This window comes from Vulpes lagopus, chromosome 8 (genome assembly GCF_018345385.1).
Source record: "Vulpes lagopus strain Blue_001 chromosome 8, ASM1834538v1, whole genome shotgun sequence".
NCBI classification, from domain to species: Eukaryota; Metazoa; Chordata; class Mammalia; order Carnivora; family Canidae; genus Vulpes; species Vulpes lagopus.
Genome location: NC_054831.1, coordinates 37,482,877 through 37,503,984, shown reverse-complemented (window position 1 = coordinate 37,503,984; position 21,108 = coordinate 37,482,877). Strand labels below are relative to the sequence as shown.

Sequence of the window (21,108 nt, the reverse complement as noted above, 5' to 3'; positions counted from 1 at the left end):
GGATGGTTTCATGTTTGAAACCATCTCTACAGATAGCTTCATATGTTGACTGTGCTTTTCAACTCACCTTCACTTATTAACATGCTACCATTAGCCTTATAACTCCAATCTAGCCCCTCAAATAAGGACTCCTTATCAGGAAACATAAAGCCAACTCTGGCTAGGAAGACAAAAGACAGAAAGAAGCCTACCTATCAGGAGCTTTGCCTTCTACCATAAAGAGATCTTTTGCGTATTAAGAATGAAACATTTTTTGAGATGTATTTAAGTTGTACATTATAAGCAAAAAAGGGGAAAAGCTATCGGATAATATTTTAAAGTTTTAAAACATCTATTCTTTATGGAGTCTAACACTTAAAGCAAAATCTACCCAAGGCCAGTGCTTTCTGCCCTCCATTTACAATGCAGTCTGGGTTATTCTCAAGGGGGTGGGATGGGGGTGGGGTGGGGAAAGCCAGTTTGGAACACAGCTGAGCAAACCCACAGCATCTTTGCACATTTACATATTTAAATTAAGCCTCCACAAATAAGAAGCTGGTCAGACAGTAAAGGAAAGACAGAAATTACTGCCTACAAGTAATTTAGATATAATTATTTTCAAACAATAGTGATCTGAAAAATGGAGAAAAAAACCTCAAAACCACTCAGAGGTCCAACAACAAAAAACTGTAATACAACTGAAAAGACTGCATATGTGTTTTCAGAAAACTAGATTCAAAATTCTTTTCTGAGAACATTTTGGATTAGAATGACAGTTTATATGCAAACCATAGTTCATTTTACCGTTTTAGTTTTAAGACATAGAAAACGAAATGCTGGTGAACATTTTGGAGTCCAGAGTGCAGGATTTTTGTTTGTTTGTTTTAGGCTTGTCAGATGTTGAGAAGTCTTAAGCAGCTTTCAACAAAATTCTGTTTGTTGGGTTGCATTTGGTCTCAAATTGCTGTGGCTTAAAGCAGTGTCTCATTCAGTGATAATATTTCCAGCCCTCCGTGCTAAATATGCATCCCAGTTCCTGGCCAGCATCCCATACCAGTTTAATGGCCCCATGAAAACAGTAGAATTTCTTATATATGTTGCCAAAAATAAGTAGACACCCTACATGGTATAAAGTTCTCAGTTTTTCACATTAATACCTGTATGTTACAATTATTTTACAATTATTCTCTTTATTAGGATGGCCACCAAATAATCATCATAATTTCAAAGTCTCATCTCTATTTCACAGATGATTTGGCATCTTTTTACGTTTCTTAAGACGTCAAAACCAAAGTTTATAAGGGGTCTGTATCATACTTTTTTTAAATACAGGTTAAAATCAAGTAACTTAAAAAAAACTTAAAAAAAAACTCAAAAAAAAAATAAAATCAAGTAACTTCCTTATTGTTTTCCTATTTGTGTTATTATCACTAAAAATTTTCTCCATTCCAAATAACCTTTTCCTAGGGGTTCAGAAAGTCTGAGCTGGACAAATGCACACCTAGACAATGCTTAACATGCTGAGGCTGTTATGCTTTGAAACTCCTTGTTATGTTCTGTATGCTATTCAGGAAATTCTGAATAACAAACTCCTAGTTTGTTAAATAGCATAGGAACTTTATTTTTTTAATGAGCTTGTTATTTTATTTTATTTATTTTATTTGTATATATTTTTTTTTACTGGAGTTCGATTTGCCAATATACAGTGTAACACCCAGTGCTCATCCCATCAAATGCCCCCCCTTCAGTGCCCGTCACCCAGTCACCCCAACCCCCCCACCCACCTCCCTTTCCACCACCCCTTATTTGTTTCCCAGAGTTAGGAGTCTCTCATGTTCTGTCACCCTTGCTGATATTTCCCACTAATTTTCTCTCCTTTCCCCTATAATCCTTTTCACTATTTTTTTATATTCCCCATGTGAGTGAACCCATATAATGTTTGTCCTTCTCTGACGGACTTACTTCACTCAGCATAATACCCTCCAGTTCTGTCCACGTCGAAGCAAATGGTGGGTATTTGTCATTTCTAATGGCTGAGGAATATTCCACTGTGTACATAGACCACAGCTTCTTTATCCATTCATCTTTCAATGGACACTGAGGCTCATTCCACAGTTTGGCTATTGTGGACATTAGCATAGGAACTTTAAGGAATTTAAGCGACCCTTCTCTCTTTGGGAATTATCACAGAGCAGTCAAATGAGGACCTCAAAAATATATAGAAATATTTCTCCAATCTTTACATTTAAGATAAATTCCTCCCATTGTCAAAATCAGAGAGTTTTAAAAATCAGTCATTCCTCTCTGCTTATGAATTATGCTGGGAAATAATTAAAGGTTACAACTACAAAATTACATTAAAGGTCTCTGCTTACCATCTGCCCTACATATTGACATACACATTTTCTGAAATTGCTTTTACTGTGTCACTTGCTTATTTCAGAATGAAAAAGGAATTCCAGCTTCCAATAGCAAGAAAACTCTTGTCTAGTTATTTAGATCCCCATCCCTAGCCATTTATATATCCACCCAGCCCTATCTCCTTACCTTTGCTAATTTCATTCCTTTACCTGCCCCCCACCTCAGACACACAGGGAACCCCATCAGCCCCACAAGACTTGGAGATTCTGCATGGTCTAGCCCACAACAGAATGTTACCTTCTGAGAAATATGGTCCATCTAGTCACAGCCACAAAACTTAGCATTTAATTGCTGTGACAAAACAAAACTACATGTCAATTTTTTTTCAAACCTTCAGGGAGCTCTCCAAAGCATGTGGTCTGGCTACTCATTTTTGTTTCCCTCCAGTGATTCAAGTCCAAGGTACTTATGATACTCTTTTAAAAATTGTTTCAGCATTTTTTTATTGTGGTAAAATACACATAACATAAAGTTTACCATTCTCATCATTTTTAAGTGTACGTTCATACTGTTGGGCAACCCTATTTGTGTTCCATCTCCAGAAACACTTTGTGCCTCCTACAGGAGGCAAACAGACAACTGCCAGTTAGTTTCTAATGATAAAATCCAGTTTTAATTTACAGAACTGTGTAATTAATAAAGGTGTATTTAATTGTATATTAGTGGCACTTCCAGAGCACTGGTTAAAAACAGAATAAGGGATGGAGTGGGAGATGAGGCTGATGGCAGTTGGGATCCAAGATGGGCAGGGGTACATGGGGATTTTATCAGAGGCCATAGGAACTTGGAGAGTTGAAGAGGACGGTGGCACTCGTTCACTCCCTGCCATCAGGTCTGAGCACTTCGGTTCTAGAAGCTGTGCCAGCCACTGAAGTCACTCATGTATTTGTTCAGGAACCTCATCCTGGGTGCATTATAGATGATGGTCGGTGTGAAGCCAGCAGTCTTTGCTATCATGCAGGTAAGAAGTACTAAATTAAGGCAGCAGTGGAAGGGAATGGAGAGTCAAGGTTTATGCATTTTTCATTTTGCCTACTGATAGGGTGACCTGAAATCACCAATTCCATCATTTTGTTCCTATTTTAATCACTTGAACCAACAGTTATTTCAGTCTGAACAAATTTTATGACATATCAAATAGCACTGAGGTCTGTCAGCAACAAGAAACCAGGGGTACAAATGATAATGCATAACCCTGATCATGTGTTATGTTCAAGGTGCTGAAGGTGCTGTGGTGGTAATGCCTGAATTAGATCACTGTCATTCTGGTAGAAGAGTTATGGTCTACTGAGAGGGAAAGCTGTTATTCCACATGGCTTTTAGTGGGTAAGAAGGGAGATGACTTGAACATCTGTCAATATAGGAATGGTTAAATAGATTGTAGGAAACCATACTGTGAAACATCATACAATGAATCTATATGTAGTCATGGGGATGATCCCCCAAATACAATGGTAGGTATATCATGAACGGCAGAACATATTACAAAGCATGAGGACATTTATGTAAAAGCAACAATTTGTTTGTATATGTAAACAGCTCCATAAACACAGGAAAAGGTCATAAAGGAATATACCTAAGGGGGCTAGGGATGAGAGTGGAGAGAACTTTCAGATGGTGTTCCATATTGCAGTGAGGATAGAGCCATGTATTCCTTCTGCAGAAAAATCAAGTTTCATAGGTCAGTGAACCAAGCAAGTAGATTGTATTACAGGCTCATAGGTCTTCCATACAATCTTTCTTGGTAATTCAAATCATACTGATCCTCATAACTGCCAAGACTATTGGTATGTGCACATACCCATTTGTGCATCTTTTTTTTAATCTGCCAAACTGCTTTTAGACTACATCTATAAGTGACTGACAGTTACATATATCAGAGGACCTCTGAGATGAGAACATCCTGGCTCTTGCAAAGGGTTTCTCCCTGAGTTACAAGAAAACCATTTAAGAATAAAAACCATTTAAGAATAATATATAATACAATTTATTCTCAATTAGTTACAAGGTAACCTATAGATTGCAAAATATTCACTGCAGAGGAGCAAATTAAATGACAAAAATCTTTGATCTTTTGGTTCAAAACACAATAAGATACCATGCAAGTGTACATTCCTGTTTTTAAAATTATATTTGGAGTACATCTTGATGCCACAGAGGTTGGATAGACACTGAGTCAGTGCTCTGTCTGGGCTCAGTTGAGGATTTTGTTTTCTCGGTTTCCAAATTAAATCTCCTAGCAACACTAAGTAGAAAACTGAAACCACAGTGGTGGGGACTTTATTTAATTTTTAAATTTTATCAAGAATGTTTTTAAAGGCTGTTTACAAAGGACCGTTTACAACTATGGCTCAGCTACAATTGAAAAATTAATTTAATTAATTTAAGGAACTCACATGGCATTTTCAGGGCCTCATTCCAAATAGAATTTTCCAGACAGACAAAAATTGTCCTCTTCTCATCCTTAGCCCTCTTGAAGTTAAAAAAAAAAAAAGGCAAGATAGGAGGTGTAAATGACTAAGAAGGGCCCCAGAGGAAGCTCTGGGAAGCTAGAGGGTTGGGAGCTTCATGTAAAATGTCTTGATAAGAAGTCTAGACTATCTGTAATTTGCTGCTTTTGAGGAAAACCAGATTATTAAGAAACCTTGTGAAGCCAACCACTACAGGAGCTGAAAATGCATGTGTAACATGGAACGGCACGTGGAAGCATGGATTCCCACACTCCTTTAGTCCACAGCCCTAATTATCTATGACCCCAAGTGACATTCAGGAGTGACTGCTATCATGGAGACCAAAAAAAGTCACAAAAACAGAAAGACAAACATATTTAAGTGCCAAAAAAGACTGTAAGAAATGTAGACAGGAGGAAAGTAGAAACTATAAAATCCTTTACAAATAACATCTAGAAGTTCTTACTCAGGGTGGATTGAGCTGAGTATTACAGCACAAGACAAGCAGACAAGGCAAGTAGGCTACTCTTTGTGTAAATTAGAATAATATATATCTTCTGGGTTTTCCTACATTTCTGTCCCATTTACCCCTTTGGCTGGGCAGCTTTGTTCAGTAAACAACCTGCACAACTCAGGAAAACTATTCATTAGTAGTTTGGTTACAGATTGAATGATGTTAACCTTTATGTTTCACCTGAATATTTGATAGGAAAGAGTAGACAATTTGAACATAAAGAAATGTTTAGTCACAGTCACATTAGCAAACCACTTGCTAAATTCCCTAAGCTGTGTATTTTAAAGGATCACATCAGATAAAGATGATCTATGTCTTGGTTATTATTTCTGCCAAAACTTCAGAAATCAGACACATAATGTGTAACAGAATGAGATATTAACCCCATATGCAATTATCCCTGCTTTTCTATTTCTCCACAGAGTGACTGCCTGTTTCCTCTTTTCTAAACACACATGGAAATCTAGTAGCCACCTTGGCCTCAAACGCTACACCTTTGTGGCAGAGCAGTCCCTAAAGGGACCCTAAAGCGGTCCCTAAAGAGGAGCAGAAAGGTGGCTGGCACTTCTACTGAGTTCAAACAGCAAGTACCCATTCCACTTTTTCCTGGGCCCGCCCCCTCTCCTGCCCTAGTCCCTCTAATAAGTAAAATAAATGTGCTTGTAATTGAATCAACATCTTGAAAACCAGCTTGACGACCCAATAAGTTCACCGAGATATTTTTAATTACCTTATTTGTTTACTCCCCACTTACTCCCACATCTTCCCCATTTAAAGAGTATCATCCAAATATCCCAGAGGCAACGAATCAATGCTTGGGTAACTTGCAGATTCCATGGGAAATATAGCAAGAAATGAGGCCCTTTCATTCTAGGACAGAAAAGAATGTCTGGGTTGCCTGGAAACATCTCAGTGCCCACAAGAAAGGTGCAAACATCAGCTGCCCAGGCTCTGACCTCCCAAGGATGAGCAGAGTGTAAATGACAACATTCTACCTGGACCAAGGATGCAAAGGCTCCCTGAGTGGTTACTTGGCCTGAGGCCTTGATCTGCAAGTGTCTCTCGCTTTGTAGAGGTCATGTGTGTCTGTCCCAGCAGCAGCACCTTTTAATTTTACAGGACAAAATCCTTTCTCGAAATTACCTTAAATATGTGAAGATGCCCTCTTCCCCCTCAAGGAAGAAGTTGGTCTTGCTCACCTCTATAATGTAGAGGACCACGTTCTTGTAGAAACAGTACAGTATGCACTTGGTCACCCGATTATAGCTCCAAGCACCGTGGACCAACAGGAGCTTCTCCAAGTAGGAAAACTGAAGGGGAAAAAACGGCAAAGTTCAGGATTGCCCATCATTTAGGAGCCAAAGTCACATAATCAATCTCCTCTGGAGACAGATAAGGTCATTGAGGAAACCAGATTCTGCAGATAATTCAAGAAAACCATTCACTTCTGGAAACTAAAGGCAGAGAGAGTTCTTAGGTCCAGGGAGGACAGCTAAAATCTCCTCTTACATCTATGTACTTAATATTTTTCCCAAATGCAAGTGTGGGCTTCTCATTGCTATTCTCATGAATTCTGTTTACACAAATACTTTTTTAGGGCCTTAACTCTTAGGTGAAGGTGGTCGCTTGAACTGCAAGAAAAGAAAAGCACAGTGGCCCCCAGATACTTCTATTCAATCAGCTTTGATGATGACCTCACAAACAAGGGACAGGAACGCTGATGCACCAGTACCCCTTTTTAAAACAGGAATGCACATATGTACACGGCCTATTTCCACTGTCAGTCCTCAGGTTAAAAGCAACTGCACATGCACAGAGATGCACAGACATTCAGGCACAAATACATAGCCTTACCTGCTACACCCATTTTGTTCTCCTTTTTTTGCTTCCAGCTAGTACAGAGTACCTCTTACTAGAGTGCTATGCAGTCAAGGAAAACAAAACAAAAAAACAACAAGCAACTAACTGATACTAAGGTGACAGTGATGGAACAGCTCTTGCAGTTTGAAATATTGAGCCATATTCAATAAAATCCCTGAATCCTCTTGGGGCTTTCTGTGTCCTACTTCAACAAAGGACCCCACAAAGTGTGAACATGAGCTGGATGGAAGGAAATGAGGGGATTTGGTTGTGGTTCATTCTATGGATGGTGTTGCACTCCGGTATGAAGGCCAATCATGTTTAAATTCATGATTTCTACTCATTGATTAGCCTTGTACCTGCACTGACATCCCCCTGGGTTTCCTTGAACTAAAACATAACTTTCCCAGTTTCAAGACGAACATCCATAAACTTTAGAAATTCTGCTGTTGCAAACTTCCTATTAATTTCTGATTACTTTTGAAATTACATTTAACTATCAGTAGAAAGAAGGACTCTGATTGGAAATGCAATATTTACAAATTTTCTTTTTTCAAGAGGCAGCCACATAATAATTTTCATTAGCCCTGAAGAAGGGAGCTTGATCTGACATGACATCACGTTTCATGAGTTCTTCCAGATAATGGTAAGGCAGGTCACTCAACTACATAGTCCAAAAGCTGAATGGCCACTTCAACATGGCAGGAGTAGGTGCATATGGAAAAATAAAACTCCCCATAAAAGCTCATTAAGGATTCCAAAGGGGAATGGGGAATCATAAAATAACTGACTAAACAAATAAAAAGGAAGTTTACGTTTGACCCGGACCCCCTGACGTTAGACTTCAGTGGGCACACAGAACATCTGCTGGAGTCATCCAGAATGACTCAACTGTAGCGCTACAATGATTTGTTTTCAGGAAAAAAAAATACATATTACCCTAAATCAAAATGCTATTTTCATGACGTCGTTCAAAAAAAACGTTAAGGAGGTAGGGGGCGGGAATGATGGCCTCCTGAGGAGAACAGGCAGCTGGGGTTGCAGGCACAGGGTCATATGGCCCCAGGCACGGGCTGCCCACAGGCAAGGCAGCAGATCAGGGGGCGGCTGGCAGTCCCAGGGCTGCCCTGCTGGATAAAAGCACATGCAGGCAGGAAAGAAGCAGAACCGGAGCTTTGCCTATTTCATCATTTTCCCCAAGGACTGTGAGCTCAATTGTTTTCTTCTGTATATAACCTTCGAGGGCACTTCCTCAACAATCCAATCAAAAGTGTATTCATCCACAGGAAACAAGGCAACAAAAGCACAAGATGTTGACTTCAAGCAGAGACGTCTATCATTTCACTGGGGCAGAGGGACTCAGGAAAGTGTGGCATCTCTCGCTTCTCACTGAAGTAGGGGAGGCATAGTGTCAGGGAGAAAAGGTGTAAGGCAGGAAGCAATGCTACCTGAAAAAGCAGGGCCCCTGCGTAATCACAGGCAGGACCACAGACAGGAGAAACGAAGAACCACAGACACACACGGCCATTCATCACTCCTTTTGGCAGTGGAGACGATTCCACTGGAGGGGCGAGAAAATCCTTAACTCTAACTCTCTCTTCCCTACATTTCTTTGATGCTTTTAATTTGAAGAGAGCAATTGCTCCAGATTCCACAGCCTATTAGTATGCAGTTTCAATAAAGCAGGTCATGGAATCTCCCTTCCCCAGACATTTTAAAGAAAAAGACAGACAAATATTTGCCTGGAACTCCTAGGAAACCTCTAAAGATCCCTTCCAGCCACATGATGCTATAACTCAAGTATTTAATAATGCTGGGGTGTATAACATCTACAGTTGCTGACAGACTACAGGAAGCATGAGTCCCACAGGCCTCGAAGTGGTTGACTTGGGAAAGTGAATGGGCAGGTGTGTGGGGCTGGTCCCCGAGGTCACGTACAGGTCTGGCGTTCTCTGATCCTGGATGCTCGGAACCGAGGCAGGTCACCTAATGTGAAGGAGCCCCAGCGTTCCCGCCTGTAAAATCAGAATTCCTTCCCCTACCTACTTTATCAATTATCTTGAGGATTTATTTATTTGAAATTAACAGAGAAACAAGATTGATTTCACGTACTTTCCAGAGCCATGAGGATTTTGTAATTCTTCCCTGTGTTTGCAGAACCATGAGCTGTGAGGGAATTTGAGAGGTGATCTAATGCAGAACCCCCCTCTGGGGAGGCAGAGCCCCAAAGTCGCACAGCACCAGCTTGTAGCCCTGGGGTTGTTGGAAGCTCTTTCACATTTTATACACAGCCCCTGATTTCAGCTTGAAGGGATAAAAAGCCATTGTTACCTGTGCTTATGTGATTAGGGTTAACACATTCTTCAAATGATGAAACACTGGAAGAGCATGATGGGGGGACCCTAGCTAGCCACCAAATGAGCAGGCATTTTATCACCACATACTGCAATCTGTAGACAGGAGGAAATGATCGGTATCCATTGTGAGGTCTAGATTTTATGGATGATCAAGCAGGCCAAGTGATTTAGATATGTCACCTAAGGTCAGGAGGTTGGCTATTTTCCTTCACTTTTTGGCCATCATTGAGGAGTAGGCAATTCTTTCATCCTCAGGCCATCTGTTCAGTAACTACAAAGCACATCAGGAGCCTCTGCATGCAACATCTGATCCAGAGAGGAGTAGGTTGAACTTGACCTAATAGCAGGACACTGTTTCCTACCGACTGTGGGTTATAGCTACAGAGAAGGTGGCAGTTGTTAGCCCACTGCTTTCCCCTAACCTTAAATGCCTGATGAGAGAATGTTCCAGCACCTTCTTCAAAGAGGACAGATTCTGGGCTGGGGATGGTAGAGAATGGATGTAATGAGCACAGCCACTCTTTAGCATGGTATGGCACCAGGAAAAGCACATGCAGGAGATGTGGGAGTTGAAAGTGAGAGACTATTATTAGCAGGATCAGAGACCTATCTGTCAGGCATGACGCCCTGCCTGGAGGACAGAAAGCTTGGCCAACTCACAGCCGGCAAAAAAACCCCACAACCACCATGACAACTAGCACCACAGGACCTTCAAAATGCACAGCATCAAGGCCACAGAGAAATCTGAATACTCTGACGATTGTGTTTACATACAACATCAAAAGGGGTGGCAGAGTTCATAGGGCTGGACTGAAGGTCAAGCATTAATCAGGACTTCATGCCCAATGGACATCTCTGTCAACAGGATAGGACAGCTGGTCAACCACACCTCTGACCTGTGCAATGGCATAATCCGAGTTATTGGTCGCCTGCATGCCTTCATTTCCACTGATTCCTACACCCACGTGAGCTGTCTGGATCATCCCAACGTCGTTGGCACCGTCTCCAATGGCAAGGGTGATGGCCTTTACCCGCTTCTTAACCACGTCCACTATCTCTGATTTCTGCAGAGGAGACACCCTGTAAGAGAAGAAAGAAATGATAACTCTATGCATCTTTCCAGAGGAAACAGCTGTAATCTACATTTAGATGCATTAAAAGGGCAGTTATTGGACAATTTCCAAATCCAATACATACATTTTATGCTCATGTGCAAAGAAGTTTTCAGAAAACAGTAGCTTGTGGCTTTCAAGTATTTGCCAACTTCACAGATGAAATACCCAAGTCAAAACTAACTTAAAACACAGCCTGTTTGTAATCGCTCTGCCCAGTGGGAACCATTCATGTAAACTCCTCAGGGGCATGTGTGCCCCACCACCCCCCTTAATGATAAAGGAGGGAAGCTGGTTACAGAGGTCTTAGGAAGTGTCTTCCAAATAAATCAAAAAATGAGCAGAGACCTTATTGTTGCTTTGCTGTACATCACACACAACCTAGGGCTGGCAAGGGAATTTTCTGTAAAATCTGCTTTCACAAAAGGGAAAGAAAATTGGCAGGGCTTGAGAAATACAGAAAGAGGACCAGAGTGAGAGAGAAGAAGAAAGCCTTCCCATTCTCCACAGAAATGGAGGCAGCATCTGAAGGCAGCCAAGGCAGAAGGATTTAAGAATTGGGCCGGAGAGGGTCACGGGGACAGAAAGTCTACCCAAGCTCCACTGTGCAAAAGCACAGTTCAAAAGGGGAAGATAAGACTGCTTTTGCTGAAAAGGGGTTGTTTCTGCAAGGAATCAAAGAATGTGGGTTATTTTTCATAAGTCTTCCAGTCATCTGGAAAGAAGGCCCAATATATCTATGGGGTCTAAAGCACAGTAACATTAATTATTTCTTTTTCAAGATTTTATTTATTTATTTATGAGAGACACACAAAGAAAGGCAGAGACACAGGCAGAGGGAGAAGCAGGCTCCCTGCAGGGAACCCAATGCGGGACTGGATCCCAGGACCCCCTTGGCTCAAGGCAGATGCTCAACCACTGAGCCACCCAGGTGTCCTAGCAATGTTAATTAATTATAATGAAGTGTCTGCTTAGAGTATAAGATGATAATACAATGACTTGAGAAAACTATTAGTACCTCAGGCCCGATTTGTTTTAAATTCTGAACCAGTGAGCTGACAGTCACTTTGGGAAACTTATAGGTAAATTCTTTTTTTTTTAAGATTGTATTTATTTATTCATGAGAGGCACAGAGAGGGAGAGGTAGAGACACAGGCAGAGGGAGAAGCAGGCTCCATGCAGGGAGCCCGACGTGGGACTCGATCCCTGGACTCCAGGATCACACCCTGGGCCAAAGGTAGGCGCTAAACCACTGAGCCACCCAGGGATCCCTATAGGTAAATTCTTGAAGAACTAAAACACACTCATGCACATACACATACACCACATGTGTGTACATGTGCACTCTCATAGTAAAAGGCCTGTCCAGGCTTCCCAGAGGTATACTGGCTGCACCCATATAGATACTGTACTTATAAACTAGAAGAAAGGGATCCCTGGGTGGCGCAGCGGTTTGGCGCCTGCCTTTGGCCCGGGGCGCGATCCTGGAGACCCGGGATCGAATCCCACGTCGGGCTCCCGGTGCATGGAGCCTGCTTCTCCCTCTGCCTGTGTCTCTGCCTCTCTCTCTCTCTCTCTCACTGTGTGCCTATCATAAATAAAAAAAATAAATAAAATAAACTAGAAGAAAGACATTCAAAGACTCAGTACAACTATGACCTCTTATATGACCTCTGACCTTCAAAATACTGGTTTCCAACAAAAAAACTGAAAATTTACCTTACATTTAATTTTACCAACCTACAGACCTATCTGTTTGGTGAGATGGCAAACTGAATTTAAAGCACAGGTACCCTGGAAGCCTTTGCTCAAAGAAATAAAAATTAGCAAGTTAGAAAAACAATCTACAGGTTGAAAGGCCTTTACGATAGATGTTGAATGATCCATCTCTTTTTATCTTTTTCACAGTGATATTCAATAATGGGAATTTACTGCCTCCTGGGGCAACTGCAACCACTAAAAATTATTATTATTACTTTTTTGTGGTTGATAGACTAAGCATACTTCAAAGTACTAATTCCGTCCTCTGGGTTAGCCTAGAACAAGTATAACTCTTCTTTCAAACTCTTGGAAAGGCTGAAATAGAAAGATACCTAGGGGCACCGGGTGGGTCAGTTGGTTAAGCATCTGCCTTCAGCTCAGGTCATGATCTCAGGGTCCTGGGACAGAGTCCTGCATTGAGCTTTCTGCTCAGCAGGGAGTCTGTCTCTTTGCCCCTCCCCACCACTTGTTCTTTCTCTCTCTTGCTCTCAAATAAATAAAGAAAATCTTAAAAAGAAAGGAGGGAAGGAAGAAAGACACTTATCACATCCTTCCTCTAAAAATTCAGTGTCTGCTAGCTAAATAGTCCCAGGTCTTTCACCCATGATTTAACAGGCATGCTTCAGAACTTACAAATAACTTCCAAGTATGATCTTCCAGACAGCTACAAGCAGAGCAGAATAGAACAGAATCCCCATCTCCCTGGAACAGATTACTACACCTATTGTAATGTATCCTAACATGAAATCACTGAAAGCTTTACTCTGTCCATCACTGACCTTCCAGGCACCTAAACATACACTGCTGTAGCTCTTCCTTCCACATTTATACCAGGGCTACTTGGAGCCAAGGGCTGACCTTGACACTCTGCTCTCATTAAACTTCTGATTGGCAGACACAGCTCTCACAATTCTAATCTGCTACACAAATGTGATTTCCCATTTCATCTCTAAGCTCAACAGAAGCAGAGGCCAAATATGGTGTGGAGAAGACATAACTGAGCATGACCTTCTCCTGTTCCCTCTGCTATTTAAACAGAGGAAATAATTCTGAGTTCTTGTCTTTCCATGAATAAAACTGGAAAAATGAGAACCACCAATCTCATGAGATGGTTGATGTATTTATGTGAAATCATTGTTAACTTGCCAGTATGAGACACATGTTATCCCCTGCCCTACCTGCAAAACTTCGATTACTGGAAAAAAAATTTGGACACATTTGAAAACTGCATACCATCTAACCCCTGCATCCCAGCACTCCAGTAAGTATCCTGGGGTGCTGCAAGGGGAAATTATTGATATTCAAGCAAAATACAGCAACATTTCTCAGCTAGGAGTACAACATATTAGCTCAAAGTAGCTCATAGTTTTAATGTTAAATCATGCTACATTCCTTTTTTTTTTTTTTTAAAGATTTTATTATTTATTCATTAGAGACACAGAAAGACAGGCAGAGGCACAGGCAGACACAGGCAGGCTCCCTGCAGGGAGCATGATATGGGACTTGATCCCAGGACTCCGGGATCACGACCTGAGCCAAAGGCAGATGCTCAATCACTGAGCCACCCAGGTGCCCCTACATTCCTCTTTTTTTTTTTTTTAAGATTTATTTATTTATTCATGATAGACACAGAGAGAGAGAGAGGCAGAGACATAGGAGGAGGGAGAAGCAGGCTCCATGCCAGGAGCCCGACGCGCAACTCGATCCCGGGACTCCAGGATTGCGCCCTGGGCCAAAGGCAGGCGCTAAACTGCTGAGCCACCCAGGGATTCCCCTACATTTCTTTTTTAAAAGAGATTTAATTAATTTATTTATTTGAGAAAGAGAGTGAGCAGAGGGAGGGGCAGAGAAAGAGAATCTCAAGCAGACTCCCTGATGAACATGGAGCCTGGAAAAAGGGCTCGATCTCATGACCATGAGATCATGACCTGAGCTGAAACGAAGAGTCAGATGCTTAACTGATTGTGCCACCCAGGCACCCAACTACATTCCTTTTTATGACACATCTTTGTGACACTGAGTTTTCATGGCTGCTATGATAAAAAGCAAATAACTTGTGAAAAATCATCGTGGAATAGGAAATGAGGGATGCAGCATTCATGCTTACTCCATGGTTTGAGAAGGTGTACAAAGCTCAACAGGTGCACATACCATAGCACTGGCAAGTTATAATGGCTATTTAAGGATGAAAGAAAGTATTATTTCTTTCCAGCTACGAGCATTATTGTTTCAAATGTCTGCTAAGTTGTTAGGACATAAATAATTCTTAAATTGTTTGACCTCCCCTTCCTAACAGAAACTATTCCATATTATTTCTTGGCCTGGGGGCTTTGCAAAGGAATCACTGAGACACTGGGGTACTGTGAATGCAGAGGATCTGGGAACCTCTGCGTTGATCACTTCTCTCCCTGGTTACATTGCTCAGTCTTCAGGTACAATCATTCATGCGTTGAAGTAGAACTTCACCACCATTTAATCTTGAACTCTTATTCTGTGTCCACTGAGATATCACAGGGCATAGTAGATCGACACTTAAATAGCACTGGGTAGCCTGTGGCTGTGACTTCTTGAGATCCCACATGCCACCCCAGTAATTGAGGAAGCTGGTCTCTGTATCAGGTGGCCTGAAGTGATGTAGAGCAACAGGAGGTCTACAGGGCAAGAGGGGAGTCCACAGGACAGAAAGTTCAACCATGGGAACATGGTGCTATGGGAGGTTGGAAGAGCTGTGGTGGTAGAATGGAGAAGCTGCTGAACAAATCCATGGTTTTCTCTGAGGTTAAAGATGTTGCTATTTTGTCAAGGGGTTTAGCAATAAGCCAACCAACAAGCAAGTAGCAAGTCAAGTATGCTCAGTACATCTACCACTCTGGGATTTGAATCTCTGGCAAATCGAGTCATGGTTCTGATGGCTTGCTGCAGCAAAATCTCTGAAAGTCCAACAGCTGCCTTTTCCCAAAAAGCAAGACTAAAGAGAGAACCTTACTGGGGTATATAAACTGAGTCATATCCCAGCATTTTAGAAGCATGAAATTCTCATCAAGGATTTATTATGCCCTCGGCTGTGATGCCTTGAGAAAATATAATTCTAGCACACACGAGGGGTTCAAAAACAGATGTCCAACAGCTAATTTCTACAGAACTGAATAGGCATCATTACGCTTCAACCATACGTAGTATTTTAGTATGCCAAGTTGCCATGAAGCACAAACCAGCTCTTTTTTAATCTTAATTTGTAACCTGGAATCACATGCCACACTTAAATATTCCCAGCATATAATACATTTACCCTATAAAATAAGAATTCCAGACCACATCTGAGTTAAGCTAGGCACTTGGGACAGTTCTATAACCTGTTTTAGTGCTTTATGAATAAAAACACAAAATCAAAGATCTCTAATCAACTGGAGAGATATTCTACCTACTTTTTTGGCTAACACAATAGATTCTAACATAAAAAAATAAGTTTTCCTCTTGAGACTTGAAAAAATTCAGAGTCCTGGAGAATATAATTTTATGGGATATGTGTACCTGAAATTTTTTAAAGATTTACTTGTTTATTCGAGAGAGAAAGAAAGAGACACCAAGCATGGGGGATGGGGGAGCTGAGGGAAAGACAGAGAGAATCTTAAGTAGGCTCCACAATGAGAGCAGAGCACCACGTGGGGCTTGATCTCACAACCCCGAGATCATGATCTGAGCTGAAACCAAGAATTGGACACTTCACTGACTGAGCCACTCAGGAACCCCTGTGTTCCTGAAATTTTAAAACTTATTTTCTAAAATTATTTCAAATATAATGCTGAAGTAGGACCTTTGGTAACTACTTTTCTAGAATTAACAATCATGCATTAATTTATCTGATCTACAAAGCCCTAGTCTCAGAATAAGTTTCTAAATTCTAATTTGCAATATCATGTGAGCAAACGTTAAGTAAATCCCCTCCCGTCTCAGAGCTCTCATTTGTCAAAGAGGGGTAGACTTCTATTACTGATTTGTAGACTAAACTCAGTTCAGTCAAGGGAGTCATAAGAAACTCCACCCAGGGCTATCCAAGAGAACTTCAACTAGAGCCACAATACTTACTCATTAACCAGATTCACTAAATACATCTACTAATTGGACTCTCAAACTTCTCTATTCCATATAGAAAGTCTTTATGACAGAAAAGGAAGTATGAAGACCATTCGCCTAAATCAATAAGTCTCGAATTTTAAGTGAGCATCAGAATCACCTAAGAGAACTTGTAAAAATATAGCTTCTGATTCAGAAGTGCACATTTAACAATGCTGCTTGCGTATGGACAACGCTGAAGTAGCCAACATTGACTTGGACAAGATCACAAGATCTCTCTTGTTCAAATGTTTTAATTAGCTAGGCTTACATTTATTATAGCACAAGGTACATGCAAAATTCTCATAAAGCGACATCGAATAATTAGCAGGAACACTGAATCTCATCCCCTTCTTTCAAGCTTTGTATATACAGGTTCTTTTTTGCTTTTAACTCACATCTAGGAAGTACAAAATAAGGTTGTAATTTCACTTAAAATAATCTTCCAGGGGTGGCTGGGTGGCTCAGTTGGTTAAGTGTCTGCCTCCAGCTCAGGTCATGATCCCAGAGTCCTGGGATCCAGTGACATGGTGGGCTCTCTGCTTAGCAGGGAGTCTGCTTCTCCCTCTCCCTCTGCCTGTTGCTCCCCCTGCTTGTGCAATGTGTGTGTGTGTGTGTGTGTGTGTGTGCGTGTGTCAGATGAATACAATCCTTAAAAAAATAAAATAAGGGGCAGCCCCAGTGGTGCAGCGGTTTAGCATCGCCTTCAGCCCGGGGTGTGATCCTGGAGACCTGGGATCGAGTCCCACGTCGGGCTTCCAGCATGGAGTCTGCTTCTCCCTCTGCCTGTGTCTCTGCCTCTCTCTCGCCCTCTCTGTGTCTCTCATGAATAAATAAAATCTTTAAAAAAAATAAAAATAAAAATAAAATAAAATAAAAGTCTTCCAATCTAAGTGTTCCACATAAGAGGGTGAAAGTACTAACCAAAATATGGTCTACAGGATTTTGTAAGTTTGTTTATTTATTTATATTTTTTATTTTTTTAATGATACAGAAACCAATACCTATGATTTAATTTATGTAAATTTCCATTTTCCCATTAACTTAAAGAAAGCATCCTTATGAAAGAGATTTTCATTAAAAAAATTAAAATATACTTTTTCATAGCAGTAAATAATCCTAGATGTTTCAAAGATTGCAACATCTTAAAAAAATCTTAGTTTATAGATATATGAACACCTAATATAGAGGTATAAAATCTAAAAACAATTAAACTTCCTACATATTTGTTTAATAAGTGCTTCTATAACTGACCAACACCTGCTCCGACTCTGTTCTTTCCTTAGACGCATTTAGTGCATTGATGCAGGGCCAGTTGTCCAGGCCTCCTGGACAGTTTACCCTTCAGGAACATTCTATCCCTGTGCTCTGACCCAAAATATGTGACTCTCAAATTTAATCTCATGTCTCAGTCTTAACTGCATCTTACCATAGGCCTTAGCTCCAAAAGCAGATCATGCTGGCAGCTTGGGACAGTCCCTAGAGCAGAGTGGCAGATGGGAGGTTGCAGGGGAGAGGGGGTGGCAGAAGGGTGTGTCTGGGCAAACCCAATAGGTACCTGAGGCTAGCTAATCCACAGGCACAAAGAAGTGAAATTTAAACTCACGCACTCAGTGGTTCTCAGGTAGACTCAAGGGCTCCTTCATAAAAATGTACACATAGAAAGGAGCTATCTTATATGTGAAGAAGCCATAAAAGATAGTGTCTCAATGCCTCACAAAGATGTAACTGAAGATGTGGTTCAGGTTTTATTTTAAAAATTCAGTTCCTGACCAAGAGGCAGCCTCATAGGGTTGTGGCTGGAGCAGAACACCTTCTCAAAAACAGACTAAGTGTTTACTGAGAAAAAAGTCACCCATGAGATAATGGGTTTGAGAAGGTAGCACCATACACCTAGTTGCTAAATGAGCAACATACAGACTCTCAGGGATGAGCGTCTCTGGCTTTGGTTGCTTCAGCAGTGAAGGGTTCTATCCCACCCCAGCTTTTCCTACAAAATTTCAGATGTTGTGGAGGTTCTCCTGTGGAAGGATTTCTTTCCATCCTTGAAAAGTTTAAACCACATTTGTTGGTAATATAAAAGGGGAGGTTTCCTACAAAATGCTTCATGACTGATGTTACCATTCTTTCCACTACCTTATTAAAAAAAGCTGCCTCATAAAAGAGCAGACAGATGACAGACCATAAGCAGGAATATCATGGACACCAACGTTTCAGGAATTGATCCCAGAATTATTTAGCAGGTACATCTCTTTCAATAAACTCAATGTGTCCAGTGTAATGATTATACCCACTATGGGGGATGTGCTTGTTTCCCTCCCCATCTACATCCCCTCCTTTCCCATCTGGTTTAACATGCTAAACCTAAATGCTAAACCAGTCAATTTATATGGCAAATGTTCAATAAATGGTGACTAACTCCCAAAGTCATGATTCTAAGACTAATTATATCTCTAACGATAATTAGGAAGAATAGGAAAAAATATAATTCTACTTAAAAATACATTAACTTTGGGACACCTGGGTGGCCCAGCAGTTGAGTGTCTGCTTTAGGCCCAGGACGTGATCCCGGGGACCTGGATGGAGTCTCGCACTGGGCTCCCTAAGGGGAATCTGCTTCTCCCTCTGCCTGTATCTCTCTCTGTCTTTCTCTCTGTGTCTCTCCTGAATAAATAAACAAAATCTTAAAAAAATACATTAACTTTCATATAAACGGGAACAATGCTATTGGTGTGTAATTCTGAGAGATCTCTTCAGTTCACAGATGGAAACAATGAAAGCAATATAAAAACAATATGCGCCTCTGTGAGATCTAAAGTTATCATCCATGGAAAGGAGTTAGAAACAGCCCACTATTCCCGTGGTCTGGGGATGGACACTGCAAACTTCTTAACCAAATATGCCAGTGGTCTTGATTCTGTTTTCTAATATCCTTAAAAACGTTATAGGCTTATTATAGGCTTTTTGTGACAGCTCTTAATGACATGTAGCAGGCAACAATCCTTGGCTTCACATAGGGCTCTCTTGGGAAGGGCTACTACATAAGCCTGGACTTTTTTCTCCCTGCCTCTTTCGATCCTAATGCTTTGACTACAATAAGCCAACAGCCCCTGAATATCATCTTGCATAAGTACTTTGAAAGCTTAACACATACTGGCTTACCAAGTCTTTTCAAATGGACTCAGTGATGTCCAGCGATGCAAATCATCCAAACAAAGTCTTTATATTTAAGCACCTCACCACATATTTGCTTCTTGCACAGGCAACTCAGTCTAAAATTACCTTCTATTACAATCTTGAATACCTATATACCTTTGTACTATTAATAACTTTTCAACATAGTGCCTAGGAGAATAGGCATTTAACTTGCTGGCTGAGTAAAATGATGGACTTATATCTCATTATTGGTGATACAAATCTGCATGAAATAACTATGAACTCTGATACAATCCAACCATCCTAGAGAAATACAGGCCAATATGCCACAAGATCTGCTGAGTAACTGAACAGCCCAGATGTACTGAAGGTTGAATACATGTTGCTGGCACAATGTCACAAGTCTGACTGTGCCAGGTGAGGTGACAAATAGGTAGCTGTGTCATCATCTTGCTTTATATCTTGGTGGTGTAATTCTACAGTCATTTTAGAATTTAACATGTATATTTGGGCATCTATTAAATTCAAGTTGCAGAAAGCTTAAAATTTCCATAGCATCCTAAAAGTATAAAGATTATTTTCAATATGGTATAAGAATTCACTTAAAAAAATACTAAGGTTAAATGTTTCCACACTCCAGAAGAGACCTCAACTTTCCGAAACGAGAGATGAGTGAGCTCTCCTTCACACTCTATCACAAAGGGGGAGGAAAAAGGAGGGGCAGCCAGACAGGCTGGGAGTGGGATAGAATGTGAGAGCTCCTCAAAAGTATGATTTATATAAATTTGCCACTATACCAATATATTAACAATTACTAGTAATAATTTCCTTGTTGTTTAAAAGGTTTGCTTGACTCATACAGTATTTAACAATACTATAATCTTAAGGAGTCACTAATTATCTCAGTGTTACACACACTCATACACACACAGATTGCACAAAATATGGTCTTGATTTTCCTATCTTTTAGTATCGAGCCTTGAAAAACAACCTTGCCAATGTCTTACTCAAAGTATTCCACACTTTCATGTTGGATGCATTACCCAGAGTTTAAATATGAATGATTTTATGATTAGATATTCTAGTCACCTGAAGTCACCTTTATATGGCCCCTAAATCTTGATTTCAAAATCTAGAAAACATCTCAACAAACAAGAATTTTCAAGGGGGTAAAACCCTAATGACGGATTTGAAGATGAGGCAATATATTTATCACTGATCTTAATTACTATTTGACTGCTGACTGCCTCCACTGTCCTGTGAGCATTCTCTTCTATCCAACCTAGGAGGTAGAGATCAACCATCATACTGTTGTGAGCTGTGAGGGAACTTGATATTCTTTATTCACTGAACAAAAACCTTATAACCTGATCCTGCCTGTGCTT

General features: G+C 40.7%; 1 protein-coding gene across 1 annotated transcript in view; it reads right to left on the bottom strand.

Moving 5' to 3' along the window:
- Positions 1 to 21,108, bottom strand: part of LOC121496476 (phospholipid-transporting ATPase IB-like) — a 593,036-nt gene that overhangs the window by 229,944 nt on the left and 341,984 nt on the right. Inside the window, exons 26-27 of the mRNA XM_041764812.1 lie at positions 10,478 to 10,661; positions 6,564 to 6,674 (exon numbers count right to left, since the gene is read on the bottom strand). Coding sequence (XP_041620746.1) covers positions 6,564 to 6,674; positions 10,478 to 10,661 — 295 coding nt within the window. The remainder of the gene's footprint in view (positions 1 to 6,563; positions 6,675 to 10,477; positions 10,662 to 21,108) is intronic.